Source organism: Patiria miniata, unplaced genomic scaffold, assembly GCF_015706575.1.
Source record: "Patiria miniata isolate m_02_andy unplaced genomic scaffold, ASM1570657v1 HiC_scaffold_20, whole genome shotgun sequence".
NCBI classification, from domain to species: Eukaryota; Metazoa; Echinodermata; class Asteroidea; order Valvatida; family Asterinidae; genus Patiria; species Patiria miniata.
The window spans coordinates 13,714,842-13,736,568 of record NW_024037059.1 but is presented as its reverse complement, the minus strand read 5'-3'; the positions used below and the strand labels follow the sequence as shown (position 1 = coordinate 13,736,568).

At 41.5% G+C, this 21,727-nt stretch overlaps 1 protein-coding gene across 1 annotated transcript; it reads right to left on the bottom strand.

Moving 5' to 3' along the window:
- Positions 1-1,681: 1,681 nt before the first annotated feature.
- On the bottom strand, positions 1,682-21,180 carry LOC119728393. Its single transcript, XM_038200617.1, has 5 exons — positions 21,071-21,180; positions 18,059-18,307; positions 14,145-14,221; positions 4,582-4,854; positions 1,682-3,872 (listed from the first exon to the last, which is right to left on the bottom strand). The coding sequence occupies exons 2-5, from the start codon at positions 18,233-18,235 to the stop codon at positions 3,644-3,646; spliced, it is 756 nt and encodes a 251-aa protein (XP_038056545.1). The 5' UTR covers positions 18,236-18,307; positions 21,071-21,180; the 3' UTR covers positions 1,682-3,643.
- Positions 21,181-21,727: the final 547 nt, after the last annotated feature.

The following is a 21,727-nucleotide window of genomic DNA, read 5'->3' as shown; positions in this document are numbered from 1 at the left end:
CTAAAGAGTTGGAAGTTTCTACATCATGTGTTTGCTGCATGCGAGGAGTTGGCATCTGCAGATGACCCATCTCCACTTCAGGCAGCAAATGTAGGGGCTCATGAATATTGACGCCCACTTTTTCCCCTCTTGACAATCGAGGCCACAGCTCAAAAAGTCTCTGCTAAAACCCATGTTTTGTGCTGAGGGAAGGACTCGGAGCTTGAGCATCAGTCAAAGTAGCTTCAAGAAGCTGTAATAATAATAGTAATAATAATAACAATAATTTGTTTTAAAAGATACAAAATACATGAATTTTGAAAACTATTTAAAAAAAACAAAAAAAAACAGGCAAAGGATCTTCACTCCATAACCCAAACGTTAGGTTTACAAGAAGATTGTCGCAGAATCTGGAAGAGAGACAACATGTAATTCTCACTGCAAGAAAATGTGTTCGGTGAAGCTGCAAGCTGGATCGCCAATGAAAGTCAAGAGGGCGTCTCGATCTCAAGACTCAGAGTCAGACTCCCCGCCACCCCTTCCTGGCCGGACACCAACAAAGTAAATGGTCCGTGACCTAACACAGCTGCCAAAAGGGAGTCCTTAGAGTTAGGATTAATGGTTAGGGTTTGGATTGGGGAACACCGGTATTGGGGAACATAGGTATGCACCCGCCAAAAGTACCAATTAACCCCTCAGGTCTCGCCAGCTGCTGGAAGCAAACTTTCTTCCCGGTAATAAGAAATGCACTTTAAGGCCAAAAAAAATAAGTCTCTGGTTTCTGGTATGGAGCTTGCCCAAAAAGTGGTGCGGCGACGCGGCTTTTTTTTTTTTTTTACCTGATATTTTTGCTTCAAATGTGTGCTGATGACTGCAAATGGTGCCCGACTAAACTTAGTGCAAATATATGGGAGTCCAGAGAGGCCACATAAAGCTTATTCTCGACCATAACCCAATCTAAAAACACGTAAAAATTGTGCAGCAGCAGGATTCCAGTTAAACCAGTGAGTTTGGCGGTTTAGAGGCATTATCTTTTATTGAAAAAAAAACTTTTTCATTTTGCCGACGCGCATGGCTACGGCGACGCGCGCGCATACCAGAAACCGGAGACTTTTTTTTTTGGGCCTAAGTGCAAAAACATTGAACAGTCCAACCCAAAATAAATGTAAATGTGCTGGGTTATCTATGATAGTAAAAAGGACAAAGAGCTCACTAAAAAACATGGGAAACAAGCCACATCACAAGAAAGTTCCACTTTATAGAAAAGAAACATTTTCCAAAGATTCAACTTTTAATTTTTCAAACATTTACATATGATATGAGACCATCCTGCAGGGCATGTTTCTTCTACTCTACAGATGTACATGTACCCTCTCTCGATGGATGTTCCAAGAATGGTAAGATTGCAAATTTAACTTTTACTACAATTTACACATTGGTTGTTTTTATGTAAATCCAAACTAGGTAAGAATTACACTTGGTTTGATGTCTTTTAAGATGTTAGTACTAATATTGATGACTTAATTTGAGGTTCCCTCGTTTTTGGAAGCAAAACATTAATAAGAAATGAGCAGTTTCTTAAGCCTGTGAATCTGGTGATCTAAACAGGTCATTTTGTCATTTTCCCTTCATTAGCAAAATCTTCCATGGACTAAACTAAAATTCCATGGACTACAGTAAAAACAATTTAGGTTAGGTTTGTAAAGCATTACAATGTTGTTGCCTTATGTGCAAGTCTGGTTTATTATTATTAAACTGTATTAGTAATGTCAGTGACGTTTTAACACCTTTGCAAATTGAAAAATGTAATCATAAACAGCATAATTTTTTTGTATATACATGTATATTAAACCTTTTCTTTCCCTTATGTCATTGTTGTTCTCAACAGATTCAACAAGACTTCAGGGTCATCCTCCCAGATGTTGGGGACAACCTATTTTCCAAATGGGACACACACGTATGAAGGAATCCAGTGATCCAGTGAGACAGTCATCATCTCATGCAGATCTATTGTTAAATAATTTCATGAAAAGATAAAGACTGCTCATAATTGATACATATTTTCTTGTCCTATAGGGGCCTATGCCCCATTGGACAGACCAAATTTTGCTAATTTTAAGTCCCGGTAATTCAAATACCACTCCAAATGACAAAAAACACATTTGTTGTAAAGAAGAACTGTTTCCTGGGCCTTTCCACTTTCAAAAGTCGACTGATTCCAGTTGGAAGACCTTTAAGTGATTAAAAAAAGATCTATAAGAGGGACCAGATGTCATCAGAGAGCAGCCTTTCATATTATGACAAAATGTTCTTCGAGTTCAATAACGAACTTCAGCATTCTATTTGTTTTTGGTCATGCCAGACATCATTCATGGAAATGCAATTAACTGGGCGCATCAGGTTAGATTGGGCATAGTCAGAAGATTGTTGGTTCTTTTTGGTACAAGAGCAGTGAATCCAAACATGCATTATTCAATTTCTTCCCTTGTTAATGTAGTTGATCTGTAAAATAAATTCACCAAAATTTAGTTCCAGGGTGGCCCACTGCAGAAACTGACGAGCGTGCTGTCGTTTGAGTCTGCTTGTGATGAACTAGCGCGTGTTGTTGAGTCTGGTTGTGACGAACTGGATGATATACACTCATCCGACCAATGTAAAATTCATTTCCAGGGTGCCCACTGCAGAAACTGACGCGGTTGCTGTTGTTTGAGTCTGGTTGTGAAGAACTGGCGCATGTTGTTGTTTGAGTGGTCGTGACGAACTCTACGATATAATCTCAACCAACCAACTCACGCGGAATGTACTATGAAGCATAAAAGAGCATAAGAACTACACGTACAAGGCGTCATTAGAATGCAGAGCGTGGCTGTTCTTACTATTCTTAGCCAGTTTTTAGTAATTTACTGACAGACATTTTTATTATTCACTGCCGCCTGCAGCAAGCTTGAAAAATTGCTTGCAGGCTTTGCCGCAAGGTTGCAATCAGATACAAGCTTGCAGAGAGCTTGTGCTTGCACAAAAGAAAAGCAACTTATTCTACCTTGTCATTGTACAAACATTGGTAAACTATCCCAAGCTGTTGATTATGAGTGTTCCCTGAGAATGACAGTTCACAATTATCAACAGTCACACTGATAGACAATGGTGGCTTTGAGGATGCTCTGGGCGAGGGAGTGGGGACAGCATCTACCTGGACTTATAAATTTCATTTCCAGGGTGCCCACTGCAGAAACTGACGCGATTGCTGCTGTTTGAGTCTGGTTGTGAAGAACTGGCGCATGTTGTTGTTTGAGTGGTTGTGACGAACTCGACGATATAATCTCAACCGACCAACTCGCGCGGAATGTACTATGAAGCATAAAAGAGCACAAGAACTACACGTACAAGGCGTCATTAGTATGCAGAGCATGGCTGTTCTTACTATTCTTTGCCAGCTTTTAGTAATTTACTGACAGACATTTTTATTATTCACTGCCGCCTGCAGCAAGCTTGAAAAATTGCTTGCAGGCTTTGCCGCAAGGTTGCAATAAGATACCAGCTTGCAGAGAGCTTGTGCTTGCACAAAAGAAAAGCAACTTATTCTACCTTGTCATTGTACAAACATTGGTAAACTATCCCAAGCTGTTGATTATGAGTGTTCCCTGAGAATGACAGTTCACAATTATCAACAGTCACACTGATAGACAATGGTGGCTTTGAGGATGCTCTGGGCGAGGGAGTGGGGACAGCATCTACCTGGACTTATAAATTTCATTTCCAGGGTGCCTACTGCAGAAACTGACGCGGTTGCTGCTGTTTGAGTCTGGTTGTGAAGAACTGGCGCATGATGTTGTTTGAGTGGTTGTGACGAACTCGACGATATAATCTCAACCGACCAACTCACGCGGAATGTACTATCAAGCATAAAAGAGCATAAGAACTAGAAGGCGTCATCAGAATGCAGAGCATGGCTGTTCTTACTATTCTTTGCCAGTTTTTAGTAATTTACTGCCAGACATTTGTATTATTCACTGGAGCCTGCAGCAAGCTTGAAAAATTGCTTGAAGGCTTTGCTGCAAGGTTGCAATAAGATACAAGCTTGCAGAGAGCTTGTGCTTGCACAAAAGAAAAGCAACTTATTCTACCTTGTCAGAGATTTGCAATGACAGTACAAAAATTGGCAAACTATCCCTAGCTGTTGATCATGAGAGTTCCCTGAGAATGAGACTTCACAATTATCAACAGCCACACTGATAGACAATGGTGAATCTGAGGATGCTCTGGGCGAGTGAGTGGAGACAGCATCTACTTGGACTTATAAAATTCATTACTAGGGTGCCCACTGCAGAAACTGACGCGGTTGTTGTTGTTTGAGTCTGGTTGTGAAGAACTGGACGATATAATCTCGAACGACCAACTGGCACAGAATGTACATTGTAATATCAAGCATAAAAGAGCTTACAGAACTAGAAGGCTAAATCAGAATGCAGAGCATGACTGTTTTTACTATTCTTTGCCAGTTTTTAGTAAACTTACAGACAGACATTTTTACAACAGCAGTGAATCCAAACAAATATTCCCTTGTTAATGCAGTTAATACAAGAATCTGTAAAATAAATTCACCAAAATTCATTTCCAAGGTGGCCCACTGCAGAAACTGACGCGCGTGCTGTTGTTGGAGTCTGGTTGTGAAGAGCTGGCGCATGTTGTTGTTGGGTCTGGTTGTGACGAACTGGACGATATACACTCGTCTGACCAATGTAAAATTCATTTCCAGGGTGCCCACTGCAGAAATTGACGCGATTACTGTTGTTTGAGTCTGGTTGTGAAGAACTGGCGCATGTTGTTGTTTGAGTGGTTGTGACAATCTCAACCGACCAACTCGCGCGGAATGTACTACATGTATGAAACATAAAAGAGCATAAGAAAAATGTACAAGGCGTCATTAGAATGCAGAGCATGGCTGTTCTTACTATTCTTTGCCAGTTTTTAGTAATTTACTGACAGACATTTTTATTATTCACTGCCACCTGCAGCAAGCTTGAAAAATTGCTTGCAGGCTTTGCCGCAAGGTTGCAATAGGATACAAGCTTGCAGAGAGCTTGTGCTTGCACAAATGAAAACTAACTTATTCTAGCTTGTCAGAGATTTGCAATGACTGTACAAAACTTGGCAAACTATCCCAAGCTGTTGATCATGAGTGTTCTCTGAGAATGAGAGTTCACAATTATCAACATTCACACTGATAGACAATGGTGGCTTTGAGGATGCTCTTGGCGAGGGAGTGGGGACAGCATCTACCTGGACTTATAAGTTTCATTTCCATGGTGCCCACTGCAGAAACTGACGCGGTTGCTGCTGTTTGAGTCTGGTTGTGAAGAACTGGCGCATGTTGTTGTTTGAGTGGTTGTGACGAACTCGACGATATAATCTCAACCGACCAACTCACGCGAAATGTACTATGAAGCATAAAAAAGCATAAAAACTAGAAGGCGTCATCAGAATGCAGAGCATGGAGGGTTTGTGCTTGCACAAAAGAAAAGCAACTTATTCTACCTTGTCAGTGATTTGCAATGACTGTACAAAAATTGGCAAACTATCCCTAGCTGTTGATCTCAGAGTTCCCCGAGAATGAGACTTCACAATTATCAACAGTCACACTGATAGACAATGGTGAATCTGAGGATGCTCTGGGCGAGTGAGTGGGGACAGCATCTACTTGGACTTATAAAATTCATTTCCAGGGTGCCCACTGCAGAAACTGACGCGGTTGTTGTTGTTTGAGTCTGGTTGTGAAGAACTGGACGATATAATCTCGAACGACCAACTGGCACAGAATGTACATTGTAATATCAAGCATAAAAGAGCTTACAGAACTAGAAGGCTAAATCAGAATGCAGAGCATGACTGTTTTTACTATTCCTTGCCAGTTTTTAGTAAACTTACAGACAGACATTTTTACAACAGCAGTGAATCCAAACACATCTTCCCTTGTTAATGCAGTTAATACAAGAAGATGTAAAATAAATTCACCAAAATTCATTTCCAAGGTGGCCCACTGCAGAAACTGACGCGCGTGCTGTTGTTGGAGTCTGGTTGTGAAGAGCTGGCGCATGTTGTTGTTGGGTCTGGTTGTGACGAACTGGATGATATACACTCGTCTGACCAATGTAAAATTCATTTCCAGGGTGCCCACTGCAGAAACTGACGCGGTTGCTGCTGTTTGAGTCTGGTTGTGAAGAACTGGCACATGTTGTTGTTTGAGTGGTTGTGACGAACTCGACGATATACATGTAATCTCAACTGACCAACTCACGCGGAATGTACTATGAAGCATAAAAGAGCATAAGAACTAGAAGGCGTCATCAGAATGCAGAGCATGGCTGTTATTAATTCTTTGCCAGTTTTTAGTAACTTACAGACAGACATTTTTACAAGAGCAGTGAATCCAAACAAATATTCCCTTGTTAATGCAGTTAATACAAGAAGATGTAAAATAAATTCACCAAAATTCATTTCCAAGGTGGCCCACTGCAGAAACTGACGCGCGTGCTGTTGTTGGAGTCTGGTTGTGAAGAGCTGGCGCATGTTGTTGTTGGATCTGGTTGTGACGAACTGGACGATATACACTCGTCTGACCAATGTAAAATTCATATCCAGGTTGCCCACTGCAGAAATTGACACGCGTGTTGTTGTTTGAGTTTGGTTGTGACGAACTGGTGAATGTTGTTGTTGTTTGGGTTTGGTTGTGACGTACTGGCGCGTGTTGTTGTTTTGAGTCTGATTGTGACGAATTGGACGATATAAACTCAACCGACCAACTGGCGCAGAATGTAATATCAAGCATAAGAGAGCATACAGAACTAGAAGGCTTAATCAGAATGCAAAGCATGACTGTTTTTACTATTCTTTGTCAGGTTTTAGTAAGTTACAGGCAGACATTGTTATTACGCACTGCAGCCTGCAGCAAGCTTGAACAACTGCTTGCAGGCTTTGCCGCACAGTTGCAATAAGATACAAACTTGCAAAGAGCTTGTGCTTGCACAAAATTGGAAAAATAATCCTAAGCTGCTGATCATGAGTGTTTCCTGAGAATGAGACTTCATTATTATCAACATTCACACTGATAGACAATGGTGGCTTTGAGGATGCTCTGGGCGAGCGAGTGGGGACAGCATCTACCTGGACCTAAAATTCATTTCCAGGGTGCCCACTGCAGAAATTGACGCGCTTGTTGTTGTTTGAGTCTGGTTGTGAAGAACTGGACGATATAAACTCATCCGACCAACTCGCGCAGAATGTACATGTACTATCAAGCATAAAAGAGCATAAGAACTACAAGGCTTCATCAGAATGCACAGCATGGTTGTTCTTACTTTTCTTTGCCAGTTTTTAGCAATTTACTGCCAGACATTTTTATTATTCACTGGAGCCTGCAGCAAGCTTGAAAAATTGCTTGAAGGCTTTGCTGCAAGGTTGCAATAAGATACAAACTTGCAGAGAGCTTGTGCTTGCACAAATGAAAACTAACTTATTCTACCTTGTCAGAGATTTGCAATGACTGTACAAAAATTGGCAAACTATCCCTAGCTGTTGATCATGAGTGTTCCCTGAGAATGGGACTTCACAATTATCAACCTTCGCACTGATAGACAATGGTGGCTTTGAGGATGCTCTGGGCGAGTGAGTGGGGACAGCATCTACCTGGACTTATAAATTTCATTTCCAGGGTGCCCACTGCAGAAACTGACGTGCTTGATGTTGTTTGAGTCTGGTTGTGAAGAACTGGATGATATAAACTCATCCGACCAACTCGCGCAGAATGTACTGTCAAACATAAAAGAGCATAAGAACTACAAGGCTTAATCAGAATGCAGAGCATGGCTGTTTTTACTATTCTTTGTCAGTTTGTAGTAATTTACTGCCAGACATTTTTATAATGCACTGCAGCCTGCAGCAAGCATGAAAAATTGCTTGCAGGCTTTGCCGCAAGGTTGCAATAAGATACATGTACAAACTTGCAGAGAGCTTGTGCTTGCACAAATGAAAACCAATTTATTCTAACTTGTCAGAGATTTGCAAAGATTGTACAAAATTGGAAAAACTATCTGAAGCTGTTGATCATGAGTGTTCCCTGAGAATGCAGAAACTGACGTGATTGTTGTTGTTTGGGTTTGGTTGTGACGAACTGGCGCATGTTGATGTTTCAGTCCGATTGTGACGAACTGGGCGATATAATCTCAAACGACCAACTTGTGCAGAATGTTATATCAAGCATAAAAGAGCTTACAGAACTAGAAGGCTAAATCAGAATGCAGAGCATGACTGTTTGTACTATTCTTTGCCAGTTTTTAGTAACTTAAAGCCAGACATTTTTACAACGAGCAGTGAATCCAAACAAATCTGCCCTTGTTAATGCAGTTGATACAAGAATCTGTCAAATAATTTCACCAAAATTCATTTCCAGGGTGGCCAACTGCAGAAACTGACGGGCATGTTGTTGTTGTTTGAGTGTGGTTGTGATGAGCTGGTGCATGCTGTTGTTTGGGTTTGGTTGTGACGTACTGGCGCGTGTTGTTGTTTGAATCTGATTGTGACAAACTGGACGATAAACTCAACTGACCAACTCGCGCAGAATGTAGGCCTAATATCAAAAATTGGCAAACTACCCCCAGCTTTTGATCATGAGTTTTCCCTGAGAATGGGACTTCACAATTATCAACATTCACACTGATAGACAATGGTGGCTTTGAGGATGCTCTGGGCGAGGGAGTGGGGACAGCATCTACCTGGACTTATCAAATTCATTTCCAGGGTGCCCACTGCAGAAACTGACGCGATTGCTGTTGTTTGAGTTCAGTTTTGAAGAACTGCATAAGAATTGATGATGCAATGTACACAGAAAAATGCCTGCCCCGTGCCTAGCCCAGGTTGGACTCCGTTGTTTACACGCAACAGAGTCAAGGGTATGAACCTCTCCTGCCATAGCGAAAAAAATTATAACACATTTTTTTCATATTTTTACTTGATGGAGGAACCTGAAATTTTGCTTACAAGTCCCTTGTGTCCAGAATTGTACCTGTGCTGGGTTTAGAAAAGGCAAATATGTCTGCGGGAGGCGTGTTTACCAAAAAAACCACGCAATTCCATGCTTTTCAGTATGAACTCCTTGTGTGAAGATAACGCGCACGCATGCATGCACACCTACATGTAGCACGCTACTGCCCATATCTATGGCTGCCGCCAAGGCAGCAAACGGCAGGGTCGATCGTTCTAACGCTGAGATTCTTCAGGCTTTTGAAAAGGTTTTCAGATGAGAGTAACAAGTTTTGTGTACATTACAATGGTTTGTGCACATTTTGCAGCAATCAGTTTCCCCAACAAACCCCTTTCACAACCCAGAGATGTGGAGAAGATGTCAGAATTCATTGCACAAGAGCTGCAATCCTTGGATGAGAACAACCACTCAATCGCAACGACACCAAGGCTGTAAAACTGGTTGAAACCAAATTGATGACTTATAACAGGAGGAGGGCAGGTGAACTTTGCAGTAGGTGCATTTATTGTGCAGTCGTGTATGAGAGTTTATTGACATGTCGGGCACTGAAGATTCATGTCTGCCAGAAGGGCAGGCAACATACAATGTACAATTATGTGTACAATGTATTTCATCGACGAGGGTATGGCCGTGGGGAAAGGGTCCAACTCGGTGCATTGAGTTACCTGCATCACTTCTGTGGACACTATGGGTGCGGGGAGAAAACTGTCCACTTTCACCTTGACAATTGCAGTGGGCAAAGTAAGAACAAATTCACCCTGTGGTACTTGCTGTGGCGGACCATCCATCAGCTGCACACTAACATTCATCTGCATTTTCTCGTTTGTCGGCCACACCAAGTTTGCCCTAGATTGGTGTTTCGGATTGTTGAAAAAGGCCTACAGGGTACGACAAGTGTCCTGCCTCTGAGACATCGAGCAACTCTGCAAGGAGAGTTTGTTTGCTGGGGTGAACATTCCATGTCTTGTTGGCAATGAAGAGGGGGCGGTGAACATGCCTACCTTTGATTGGCAGGTATTTTTAACACCTTACCAGTAGTTGCTTGGACTAAGTCCACTTGCTACTAAGATGTCAGGCTGCACAGCTTACGGCTGCACAAATAGTGCAAACCGCTCACATAACAGAGGAATAACATTCCATAACAATCGTTTTCCTTTTTAATTTATTAGTTTACCATGTTTACTGGATTAATTCCATTGAAGATTTAATTCCATTTGAGGACCAAAAACTAAACCGCACATTAAACTTTCACTGAGGCTGAGGAAAAAAACTTGGTAGGCCTGTTTTACAGTGCACAGAGTTCACTGCAGTGCTTGAGTGTCGAATTCATTCTGCCGTTTAGTAATGGTACAGGATTTTCCAGTCGACCTTCAAATTTGCTGGCTGGAGTGCAACATTTTAGGCCAATTTTGTGACAGTTAATAGGGCTTGCCTTTTTTTGGGACCACTGCTATTCGTGTCTTGAAGATGCTTGTATGTAAAAAAGTTGTTGCTTTGAAGTACATTTTGTACATCTCAGTGATGGTCACTACATGTAGCATAGACATCATCCAAAAGACGGCAGTTTCCTGGCCACTGGTGAAGGAGAAGGTCGAGGAGGAGATGACACTACACTGAAGTTGTCACATCTTGCTGCATGTGTCATTCCCGTTAAAGGAGCTACCAAAAGTTTGGGAACCACTGTCGGTAAAACAGTATTTCAGCAATGTCTGCCAAGCTTCGAAGACTCCAACTTCAGAGCTGAATTCAGGAAGGTGCAGGTAGCCCAGGCTCCGTTAAGAGAAATGTCCTCGACCTTCTGGACAGCTTCACGTAAAAGGAAGTTTGACTTCGGATTGGTATCACCAGAATTCGATTTTGAGACTTTCAGGTTGGCCATTCCGGACTGCACATCTGTAGAGTTCAGCTAGATCTGGGAGAATTTGAACTACCTGGACATCTGCTGGGAGCTGGCTGGGACATCAATATGAGAGTATGGAGTCACTAGATTTGACACATCAGTGAAACTACGAATAACTCAAGACCTCACTCTTACAGGATAAATCAAGGTAGCCGCCTACGACGGAGTCCTGCCATCCACAAATTACCGTCGCACACTGACCACCCACATTCATTTGTCAAGTTTGATAGTAAGTTGTATGGAATTTCCATTTTTCTTTTTTGGTAACAGCCTGCAAGCTGAAATTAAGGCTTCTCTTTTAAATCCTGCATTTCATTACAGATACCAAGAATGTCAGTGACAGATGGAAGGCGCTTCTTCAGGACGCTGAAGAACAGTCCCTATCTGAGTGAAAGGGTGTTCCAGAAACATGCTGCAAAAATCTGCACCCTCCCTCTTACAATGTAGGATACTTTCAAGAAGATGAGGACCTCTTTCTGAAGGAATTTAAGGTAATTTATAATGATGTCCATGAAAACAAGTCCTTGTTCGTTGTTATACCAACCATTCACCATGTTCCTTTCATGTTGTTGCTTCTCATTTGTCTACCCCAACCCCCAATCGGAGGTTTCTCTGGAATCCTCTCTGAATTCTACAGATTCAGTTCCCTTAGCAACTCAATTTGTTGGTTAAAGCACAATTCCACAATGGGCCAATTAGATAAGTTTATGGATGTTGCATGTAAAGAGGAAAAAGTGAGCTAGTGTTTTCTTAAGCTTTTTTTCTCGTATACTTTGCTAAGTTGAAGATACAAGAGATACCGGTACAAGCATTTTAGAAATTCACTGAAGTGCGTACAACACAATCATGGTGTGCTTAAGCCACATGTGGTGTACATGTAGATGCACTTGAGGAGATACTGATGGAATACCACTTTGATCCAGAATGCCAAATAATTGACAAAAATCCACTTCTTGAAAGATTAATCAAGATGTGCGTAGTGCGAGATTCGATGGGACAATCTTGTGAGGTCCATGAGGAATTGCTGATGTGGCTTTCAAGGAATGTTGAAGATTACAGACCGAAGGGTCGTTCTGACGCCGAGATTCTTCAGGATTAAGAAGTTTTCTGATGAGAGGCAGAGTAATTGTTTGTGTACATGTATATGTTACAATGTATGGTTCGTGCACATTTTGTAGCAATCAGTTTCCTGTTCAAGCAACAATTGATCCTGGACAGATCCTGAGATCAAACGATAGTTAGTATTAAGCAGAAAGGACATTTAGCCTGAAGTCTTGAAAAACTCACCGAGAGCAATCTATAACAAATGCAAAGATTTGGGTGCGCTTTGCTCTGTGCCTCTGTACTGTGAAGAGCAAAAGGAAGGAAGTTTCATGAAATGCCCACATTTATAATTGAAACACTAGCACTGCATGGAGATGGAAAAATATGCAGCAGCCTGGAGTGACCGTTGATGTGAGTTTATTCGAGGAACACAGTTCACGCTTACAGCAGCTGTTCAATGAAGCCACGTCATTTTTATTCCATGGTTAAGGTCAACGACGAATTTGTTGTCATGGATGACTTGAGGGAGGATGTGAATGTTTTTATACATTTGATGATGCCATCACAAGAAGGGGGCCAAGACTCAATTCCTGTCGGGTAATAAGTAGGGCCTGAAGAATGCAGTGTCAACATGCAATACTTAAACAGCCCCGAAGCCTTGAGCCATCACAATCACGGAGTCTTGTTCGAAACCGCAGCACGACCTTAAGTTCAAATAATGATGGTGTTCACATCACTGTTTATGCAACGAGGCTTCATGTACATGTACATGTATGTAATCCAATGCCTATGCCAAGTTTTAGAGATAAGAAATCATTTTCACTGGATACTTATTCTGGAGTTAACGGTTGTGTCCTTCACATTGTACAGAAAAAGCACCCAACAGATGGATCTCGATGACTTTAATTCATTGGAGATGAGTGATTTTCCCTAGATGCTCGTACCAAGGCCTTGACAAGAGATGCTCCTGCCAAGACTTCTTCTAAAAATCCTTCAACCGAGGCCCTGTCTCGAGATCCTTCAACTGAGGCCCACTCTTCTGCATTGCCAGGTTACTGTTACAAGGTACCGTTGGACTGTTGTATACTACATGTATACAAATATTGAATGCTTCGAGTGGTGTAGTAAAACTAGCCTCCCGAGATGATCCATGGACCATTCTATTTTCCCGAGGCGAAGCCGAGGGAAAATAGAATGGTCCATGGATCACCGAGGGAGGCTAGTTTTACTACACCACGAGATAAAGCATTCAATATTTGTTTTATAACACTTCACCCACAGATTCTGCTTGATTTTAATATTTTACATTATTTAAATCTGAACACAGTTGAAATACACTTCAATTTCAATACAAAATTGGTGGAAAATGTATTTCTCTCTTAAAAACTAACCCTTCACGAAATGTTTGAACCCAAGTCTGCGGCGCGCTCTCTTTGGAATAATACGCGCTACGCACAACGCGCACACCAGCATGCATTTGCACACAAATACCGCGCCGTGGAAATAGTACTTTGGTTGCTAATACAAATGTAGTATAGTACTTTGGTTGCTATGTGCATAGTACTTTTGGCCGTGCACAGAAAGATAGCAAAATTAAAAAGTAACATGTGACTCGCTCTCGGCCAATCATGACACAGAATCTGTGGGTGAGGTGTTATAAATGTATTTACCCAATCACTGGCTTACATATTGCTTGATCAACGCTGGTTCAGGGGTGATTTATCTGCTTGAAGCCGGTCTTTATATCGCATATTAATAAACCCCACATGATATAGTCTCGACCAATCAGAAGCCATCTACTCTCCAAGGTATTTATTAATGTTTATTGGTAAGACCATGGGAAAACTAAGTCTTACCGAATAACGATGGGTTGTTTTCCCATGCTTTTCTACGACTATAAGGGCTTGTACATTTTCAGTTGCAAGATCACCCTGTCTACTGAAGTTCAAAATGAGACTGATCTGTAGTCACACCAGTCAATATCTAGTGCAGTACATGTAGATCTTTTACCTTTAATTTCAAAAAAGGCTTTTTCTTTGACATTGAGGAATCTTGTAAAGCTTCAATTCAAAGACTACACTGCACACTTTCTACAGAAGTTTAAAACGAGACTTACCTGCGCTGAAGGAAGGAAAGAAAGTAAACATGGGATAGGGCTCTGAGTTACATGTACATGTACCAAACCTGAACAGAGTCATGGGCTGGGAAGGATGCAACATCAGAACAGGAACTGGAAGTGTACAGGGACTGGCATGCAGCAACTGAAATATATGTTTAAAAAACAGGAAACAACTTGAACAAAAAAAATCATAAAATGTTAACACAGATAAAGACAGATTTACTTATTACAGGAAAATGAAGAAAAACAAATTGGGGGAGGGGGAAATGTGATTTTCTTCATGATTTTTTTTATCCAAGGTTTATGGGAATCAACACACTTCTATGCTAGCACAGTGTACTACCAATAAGCCTCTGTACAGTAGATTCCTGTTACAGCGCGCCCTGATATAACGCTCCTGCCGATATAACGCTCATTTTTCATTTCCCCGACTGCGCTCCCATTCATTGTGTACATTTTCCTGCGGTTACAGCGCTCCCGTTTACAACGCTTTTCGGGATATAGCGCTCACTATTTTAGGACCCAGGAACAATATAAAACATGTAAAGTGATTCCTGTTATAACGCTATTCACCTTGGGGTGTCAGATTCTTCGCAGATTTGACGAAAACCGCAAGGAGCGGCACGGTCTGCCCATGACGCCACGTGGTCGTACATGTACATACTGTACGTGCCGATATGCATGTACGGGTCGGACTATACATACATGTACATGTAAAGTCTGTGATTCTTCTGTTGGACACCTCCATCAAAATCATATTGTTCGTTTCAAAATGGGGAGAAAGAATTCAGTTGCTACATACACAAAATAATGAAACATTTCTGTTTAAAGTCGAATAAAACAGTCGAGCAAATCATGGAATCTACGGAGTTATTTTTAATTTGAATTTTGCCGCATAAAATATGAAAGTTTACAAAACATGCATAACCTATAACTGAACAGAAGGATTTTTGTTTGAACATTGGAACAATTTTGTGGGCCGAATGTGTCGCGTAACCAACGCAAAAATAATCTACGAAAAAAAATCTACGAAGTCTTGAACGACCCTGGATCAGACCATGGGCAGACCGACTAGGGTTGAATTTTTCCTGAGCTGCTTTATACTCGGCAGCTAGCATTTCATACCGGTATTTTCATCTTCCAATTCACCAAAAACATCTCAAATTAACGGCTGTTACAACATTAACATGGAAAACTTTATACATTTAAAATGATTTTACAAACGAATCTGGAAAACATTATCCCTACTTCTCTCTTGCAGCGACGAATCAGAAAACCGTACAACACTCAGCTTCATGCACACACAACACAATCCCACTGTATGCAAAACGCAAACACGTGCTCGCGACTCGACTGCGCTGGGTGGAATTTGCGCTATGAGCATGTGGCCTCCATTCCAGGCGCTCATTCATGCAGCAGGAGTGGGGAAAAAATGCCCGAATTTGTCAAGGGCCAAGACCTCATATGAATCGAAACACGAACTTTGAAAGAAAACTCAAGATATTTTTTGGGGGGGAAAGAAGTGACTAATAAAACAGGAACAAATATCCTAGAGCCAAGGGGTAAATCGATGTCCGTCTCGTTTATGAAATAAATGTATTTAGTACATGTATGTATAAGATTATGAAGTTTCAATACGGTGAAAAACACAAAACAAAACGATGCACATTTCAAATCCAGTCCCTATAATGGCCGGGGTTTTTGCCTACAGAAGACGCGTGCATCATTGACCATACGGCTTTATTAATCACCGTCTGTACCCGGACCCGTTGGATATGCCCTGAACACTACATGCATATACATACATGTATGTACGTGTATGTGTGTACATGTACATGTGTACATGTATTTGTACATGTACATGTACATGTACATGTACGTCGGTTACAGCGCTGTGCGGTTATAACACTCGGTTCAGTTCGGTCCCTTTGAGAGCGCTATAACGGGAATCTACTGTACTAATGATGTCACACTTTGTTTACATGTGCACTGTCCTATGGAGCCAGCGGGGGCCCATGGTACACTGAGCACCATGGGAAAGCACACACGTAAACAAAGTGTGACGCCATTAGTACATAGGCTTATTAACATTTTAATTTTGTGATGGCATTTTGTCACTATTTTACCCCAAATTGGTCAAAAAATACTATCCTTTCTGAGACATTCCTGCTTGGTGTTCAACATACATGTACATTGTAGCCGTTAGATGAGTCCAATATTACACCTGAATTTGTAAAAGTATTTTTTTGTTCTCTAAGGCCAAAATATATTTTGTTCTATAGTTTTCTCGACCCTGCATGCTTCCTTTTTCCCGCCTGCCTTTACAAAACAAAACCTTTAATTCACACATTTGCAATATATTGTCAATATCTCCATATTGGGGAAAATAAAATGCCTGTCTCCTTGATTGTTTCAAAATCCCAGACAAGAAACTATTTTATTTGTTTTGCTTGGCCTCATTTCTTTCAATACAAATGCTGAGGTGAACAATAGCCCATGGAGTACATGTATGACCATAGTCATGTGCAGATACATGTATATGGTTAACTCCGGCTAAACCAGCACTCTCGGGACCCGAGAATTTGTGACGACTCACGCGAATGCCCATATCTGCTGTAAATCGTCATTTTGCCGACTTACATGAATGGCCTTTTGCACACATGATTCATTGCACCAATTGGCATTGATTTACCCTAGATTATCTCCTTAATGCTCGAGTTGAATCCAGCAAATTAATCCTCGAATTGTATCATCACGTTTGGGGTATTGATAGTGGAGACCACGATACATATGTATGTGCACAGTAACTAATTAAATGCGTGCGTGGTTCGGTCCGGTATATACCACGCACGCATCGACTGCAGCAGTAGTCATTCAATAAGACGACCCCCAAAATGGACAGAGCGCATGCGTACATGTACAGCCCAGAAGGGGTACTGGTATTGATATGCTCACGATGTATATGTGATGTATGCAGTAGGACACCCTTTTTCGACACTGATGCATGCAGCGATCACGGGCCATGCGAAATCACTTTTCACTCGACACTTTGCCAACCGCAGTACAGGGAGTTGATGCCAATGTGTGATTTGTTAAATGCCGACTTACATTGTACACAAAGGATTTTGTAATGCTTTTTATGGAAAGGGGCCCGAGAGTAACACGACGACTTGAGCGAAATGGCGACTTATAAAAGCCGACTTGGAAATAAAAAATTAAATGGAAATGCATTACGGACAATCGGGACTTTAGTCAGACGGCCGACTTGAGCGATTTGACGAGTTGTACGATGTCGGTTTAGCCCGAGTTTACTGTAGATATCATCAGAGAACTATAAGTGAAAATCTCCACAGGCCAATCAGTGGTTCATAGTAATGTTGCGCATACCCGACCCGAAACCGATAACGACCCGAAACTGACTTTGGGTAAGGTTGGGTCGGTTTTTTCATCGTTTCAGTCAGGTCGGGTAGGTTTTGCTATCTTGTGAAAAACCTGAAATAAACCCAAAACACAAAACCAAAACAATTCACGCAGTGCAATATTGTTACAGAATTACTGTGCCCAGTACAACCAATATCAACCCCCCCCCCACCTAAAAATTTCCCTACCTACTTACGGAACCTACCCTATTTTCAAAAGCTATGTAATCGGAAGCAGAATCTTTTTTTTTTTGGCCTTAGGATTCTTAGAGCTGAGACGAAGATTTTCACGCAATGCGGGTAAGTTCAGGCATAAAAAGTGGACACAGTTGTCCAAGCCTGCTATTTGTTTTTTTCTGGAGGTTGGTTCAGTTTTAGGTCAGTTTTTGCTTGAATTTTTTTCAGGTTGGGTCGCGTCGGTCTAGAGGAGTTCAGATCAGTTTAGATTTGGATTCGGTTTATCTCTACAATGTTTCGGGTCGGTTTGGCCTGGTCAACCCGATCCGATTCACAATATTAGTTCACAGCAGCTTAGAAGGGTAACATGGAGCTTGCCTCACATCAATGTGTTGACAGGAGATGTTGATGCACCCTACAGTTGAAGGAGCACCACTGTCTTTGATCTCTCCAACTTCACCATCTAGGAGACTGTTCCAGACACGGACTGCAGTGTGGATGAAGGTTCTGCCGGTGGAGTAGGTCCTGGAGACTGGCTTGGAGAGTGCATGGCTAGGCATGGACAAACTGAGGCGTGTTGCGTGTCATATCTCATAGAGCTGAGCGAGCATCAAGCCTTCAAGCCTGGTGTCCTAACAGAAATGAGACCCATAAAATAAGTTCACCTCTGCAACACTGGCTTCAAAGCTGCACATTAAATGACAAAAATTTAAGTCCGAGTTGTAATCAAATAAATAGTCCATGGACGAGACCAGACATCGAGATCTCCCTTCGCAATCCTGAACACGTTAAATTTTCGACTCGTGTTTGAACAATGCGATGTGGTCGTGCCCAGCGTGCCTACATGTAGCTTGAACTGGTTTCCACTCATAAAAGATGCCCTAGTTCCCGACTCCCTATCATCATTGGAAATGCACTTGTGTTTACAAACGAACGAGACCCAGTCTGCTCATTATCATTATCGATGTATCGCGCTCAGTAACGGAATCGCACTTGTCCAAATGTTAAAAAAAGGTGATAAGTTGGGTCCAAGTTACTCGGACTACATGTATAGTCGGACTCCCTATTATCGCGGCATCCCTATTATCACGGCATGGGAAATTTCTCTTTTTGCGTTGCCAAAACTCTTCAAGTGGTGATTTTTTTTTTCAGTTTACCAGTCATTAAGGACTTTTTGCCGAGTTGTATAAAAAGGACGATTAAAAAATGTTGTGACTTTTAGGGACTTTTAACGATTTTTAATAAACATTAACGTTTTCCAAAACTTGCAAATGTTCCCTCACCGTGTCTGCTAAAAGTAAAAGTACCCTCTATATTTTATCATAAATCTGTTATGGTGCCCGTGCCATGACAGTTCCATTGTCTGGTTCCCATTCTTCAGCTGCAAATGTAAAATGAAGTCGAAGGACGATATTTGCACCGCGAAATCGTAAAAACTTTTACGGGATCAAAATAAGCACAGTGCTTTAACAAAAATATAACGGCACACCGTGTAAAGTGAATGGCGCCCCCTATCGCCAATCAGTAGACTGGCCTCAGTAATTTGTGTTCTCCTTTCGAGGGAAGGGCAGGGTCTTAAAAAAATCATCCTGTAGTCATACATGTCATATACATGTAGTCTTTAATCAACTTGAACGTTATAGGGAAAATATCAGACTTTATTGAGGGGATGTTTTGGTCAAACATTAATTATGAATAAAAAAGTTAAGATCATTATAAAAACCACTTCCGCATACCGCGATAATACAGATTCCACCTCCGGTCGCACACTCCAAGCATGTCTATTTTCACAGGCATCGTACACGGAATAAACCACACCACCGTCAGATTTTTTTATATCAATTTGAAAAGGAAGAGTAACTTATACCACACAAAAGACAGGACAATTCGGGAAGGTTAGTGGTCAATCTCTATTCCGATTGAGAAACGTGATATTTTACCGCAATAATAATATAGGGCAACCATGGCAACCCATCCTACATGTACATTTGCGACACAAACAAAGGTACATGTACAACTATAGAATGCAGGGCCACTACACTCTACATCCGCGCCTCCGTACGGCTGCGTGGAGGCGTGGAGCCGCAGTCGACCTACCTCCGAGAATTGCGCCCTCTATCGGCGCGCGTCTCTGCGACTCCGCACCTCCAGTGCCCCGCGTCTCTGCGACTCCGCGTCTCCGTACCGTGGCTCCGTGCCCCGACACATTTACAAGCGCGCCCTCCCTTCCGATCATTGATGAGAAGACAAGTGCATTCGCTGTACTAAGCACTTTTTGCAGGTTTGCATATTATTATATTGTAGCCTATTACTCCGATACTCACATCGCTGGCCTCGATCCACGCCTCCAAGCAGAAAAAAGAACCCTTGCTCCGGCGTGGCCCTGCATTCTATAGTTGGTCCCAAACAAATTAGGAAAGAATGTTGCAACCTGACGCTGTTTTTTTTTCTTCATATATCATCTCAATAATGTGTGTCAATGAAGGTCAGTCATTGCAAAAACGAAGTGGCTATCGTTACGGCAGCCGTTGTTTAGCGCCCTCTACGATACTTTTTTGATACGCACGCAGATATATAATTATTTGTTTCCCCACGTTTTAGCGAGCAGTGCCACAGCTCAGTCGATAGATGGTAGGATTTTGCACCACGAGGTTGCGGGTTCGCATCTCAGTTTTGCACTCGAATTTTTTTCCTTTTCTAACCTGAGGCTTTGGAGGATTTTTTTTAAAAGGGAAATAAAGTACGAATTTCATAACGTTCAAATTCACTTTTTTCCTTCTAATTTTATATTTTCTTCTCATGTTTTTATAAAAGTTGCAGTCTATACCGTAACGATAGAAAATGGGAAATGCGTTACGGCTGCCGTAACAATAGCCACTGTGTTGCAAAAATGATATGACATGAATTTGAGACTGAGAAATAGGCCTAGGGCCTATTTCCCATTTTGTTATGTTGAAATAATTAGATTCGAACATTTTCTTGACTCTCCGTAGACTTTCTACACAACCGCTGAAGTAGCGTCATGTTGCAACATTCTTTCCACAAAGGAAACTATACCTTCAGTTTGTGGAATCTCCTTGCAAAGTAGTGATGCTTTGGGAACCCCGCCATGCCCGCATTTTGCAACTTCGGTCTGAAGAGTCTGAAAGGTCACAGGCCCATGACGTCAACCGTAAAGTCAGCATCGTTGATTTCTTGAACCATTATTTAGTACGGCAGCAGTGCCTGCGCCAATACACGACACGTGCAGTCGTGACGTGTACATATCACATGATCCATATTTTGTCGACCGTGCGAACATGTACGAGAATGCATCGATGAAAAACATCACAAAACGCAAGATGTATAACTGCATCGAAAAGCTATGGTTGAAAAAAAAGTAATTCTGATTTTACCATGAAATGATGAAGGAATTTTACAACTTGCATGGACCCGGCCCGCCAAGCATACCACCAGCACCACCCCCAACGCGATCTGACTTTGTACTGTACTTGTACGTACGGTTAACTAACTTTCAACAGCGCCACCACTTGACCAACAAATTTGAACGCACATTGTTTTTTAAAAACTTTTCAGCAAATAAACGTAATCTTGGTTGGGATTGCATGAGGATTGTTGGGATTGTATGAGGATTGTTGGGATTGTGAATTTTGAGCAGCAAGGTTGTTGCTTATTGGAATGTAATGTAAATAAAGATACTTGTTCTACTTTACTTAATCTGGAATATGTTTTTATGTTTGTATTTTTTTATTATTTATCTCAGTGCGTGATCCATTCAGTGAGAAAAACTCACTGATCTCCCATGGGTCCCAGCTCACACAAAACTACTATTAGAATACAATTAAAAGATGAGAGTACAATGTAAGAATGTTAAAAAAAAAGTCATTTAAATAAACTTAAATAAAATAGGAATTACACAGATGAAAAGCAGAATTACGCAGATGAAAAACCAGACATTTACAATACAATACAAAACCAACCACTGCAAGATGACATCCTGCAGCACCTGATCTATGGAATAAGTTGCTTGCTGTAATATCCAACAATCGCGG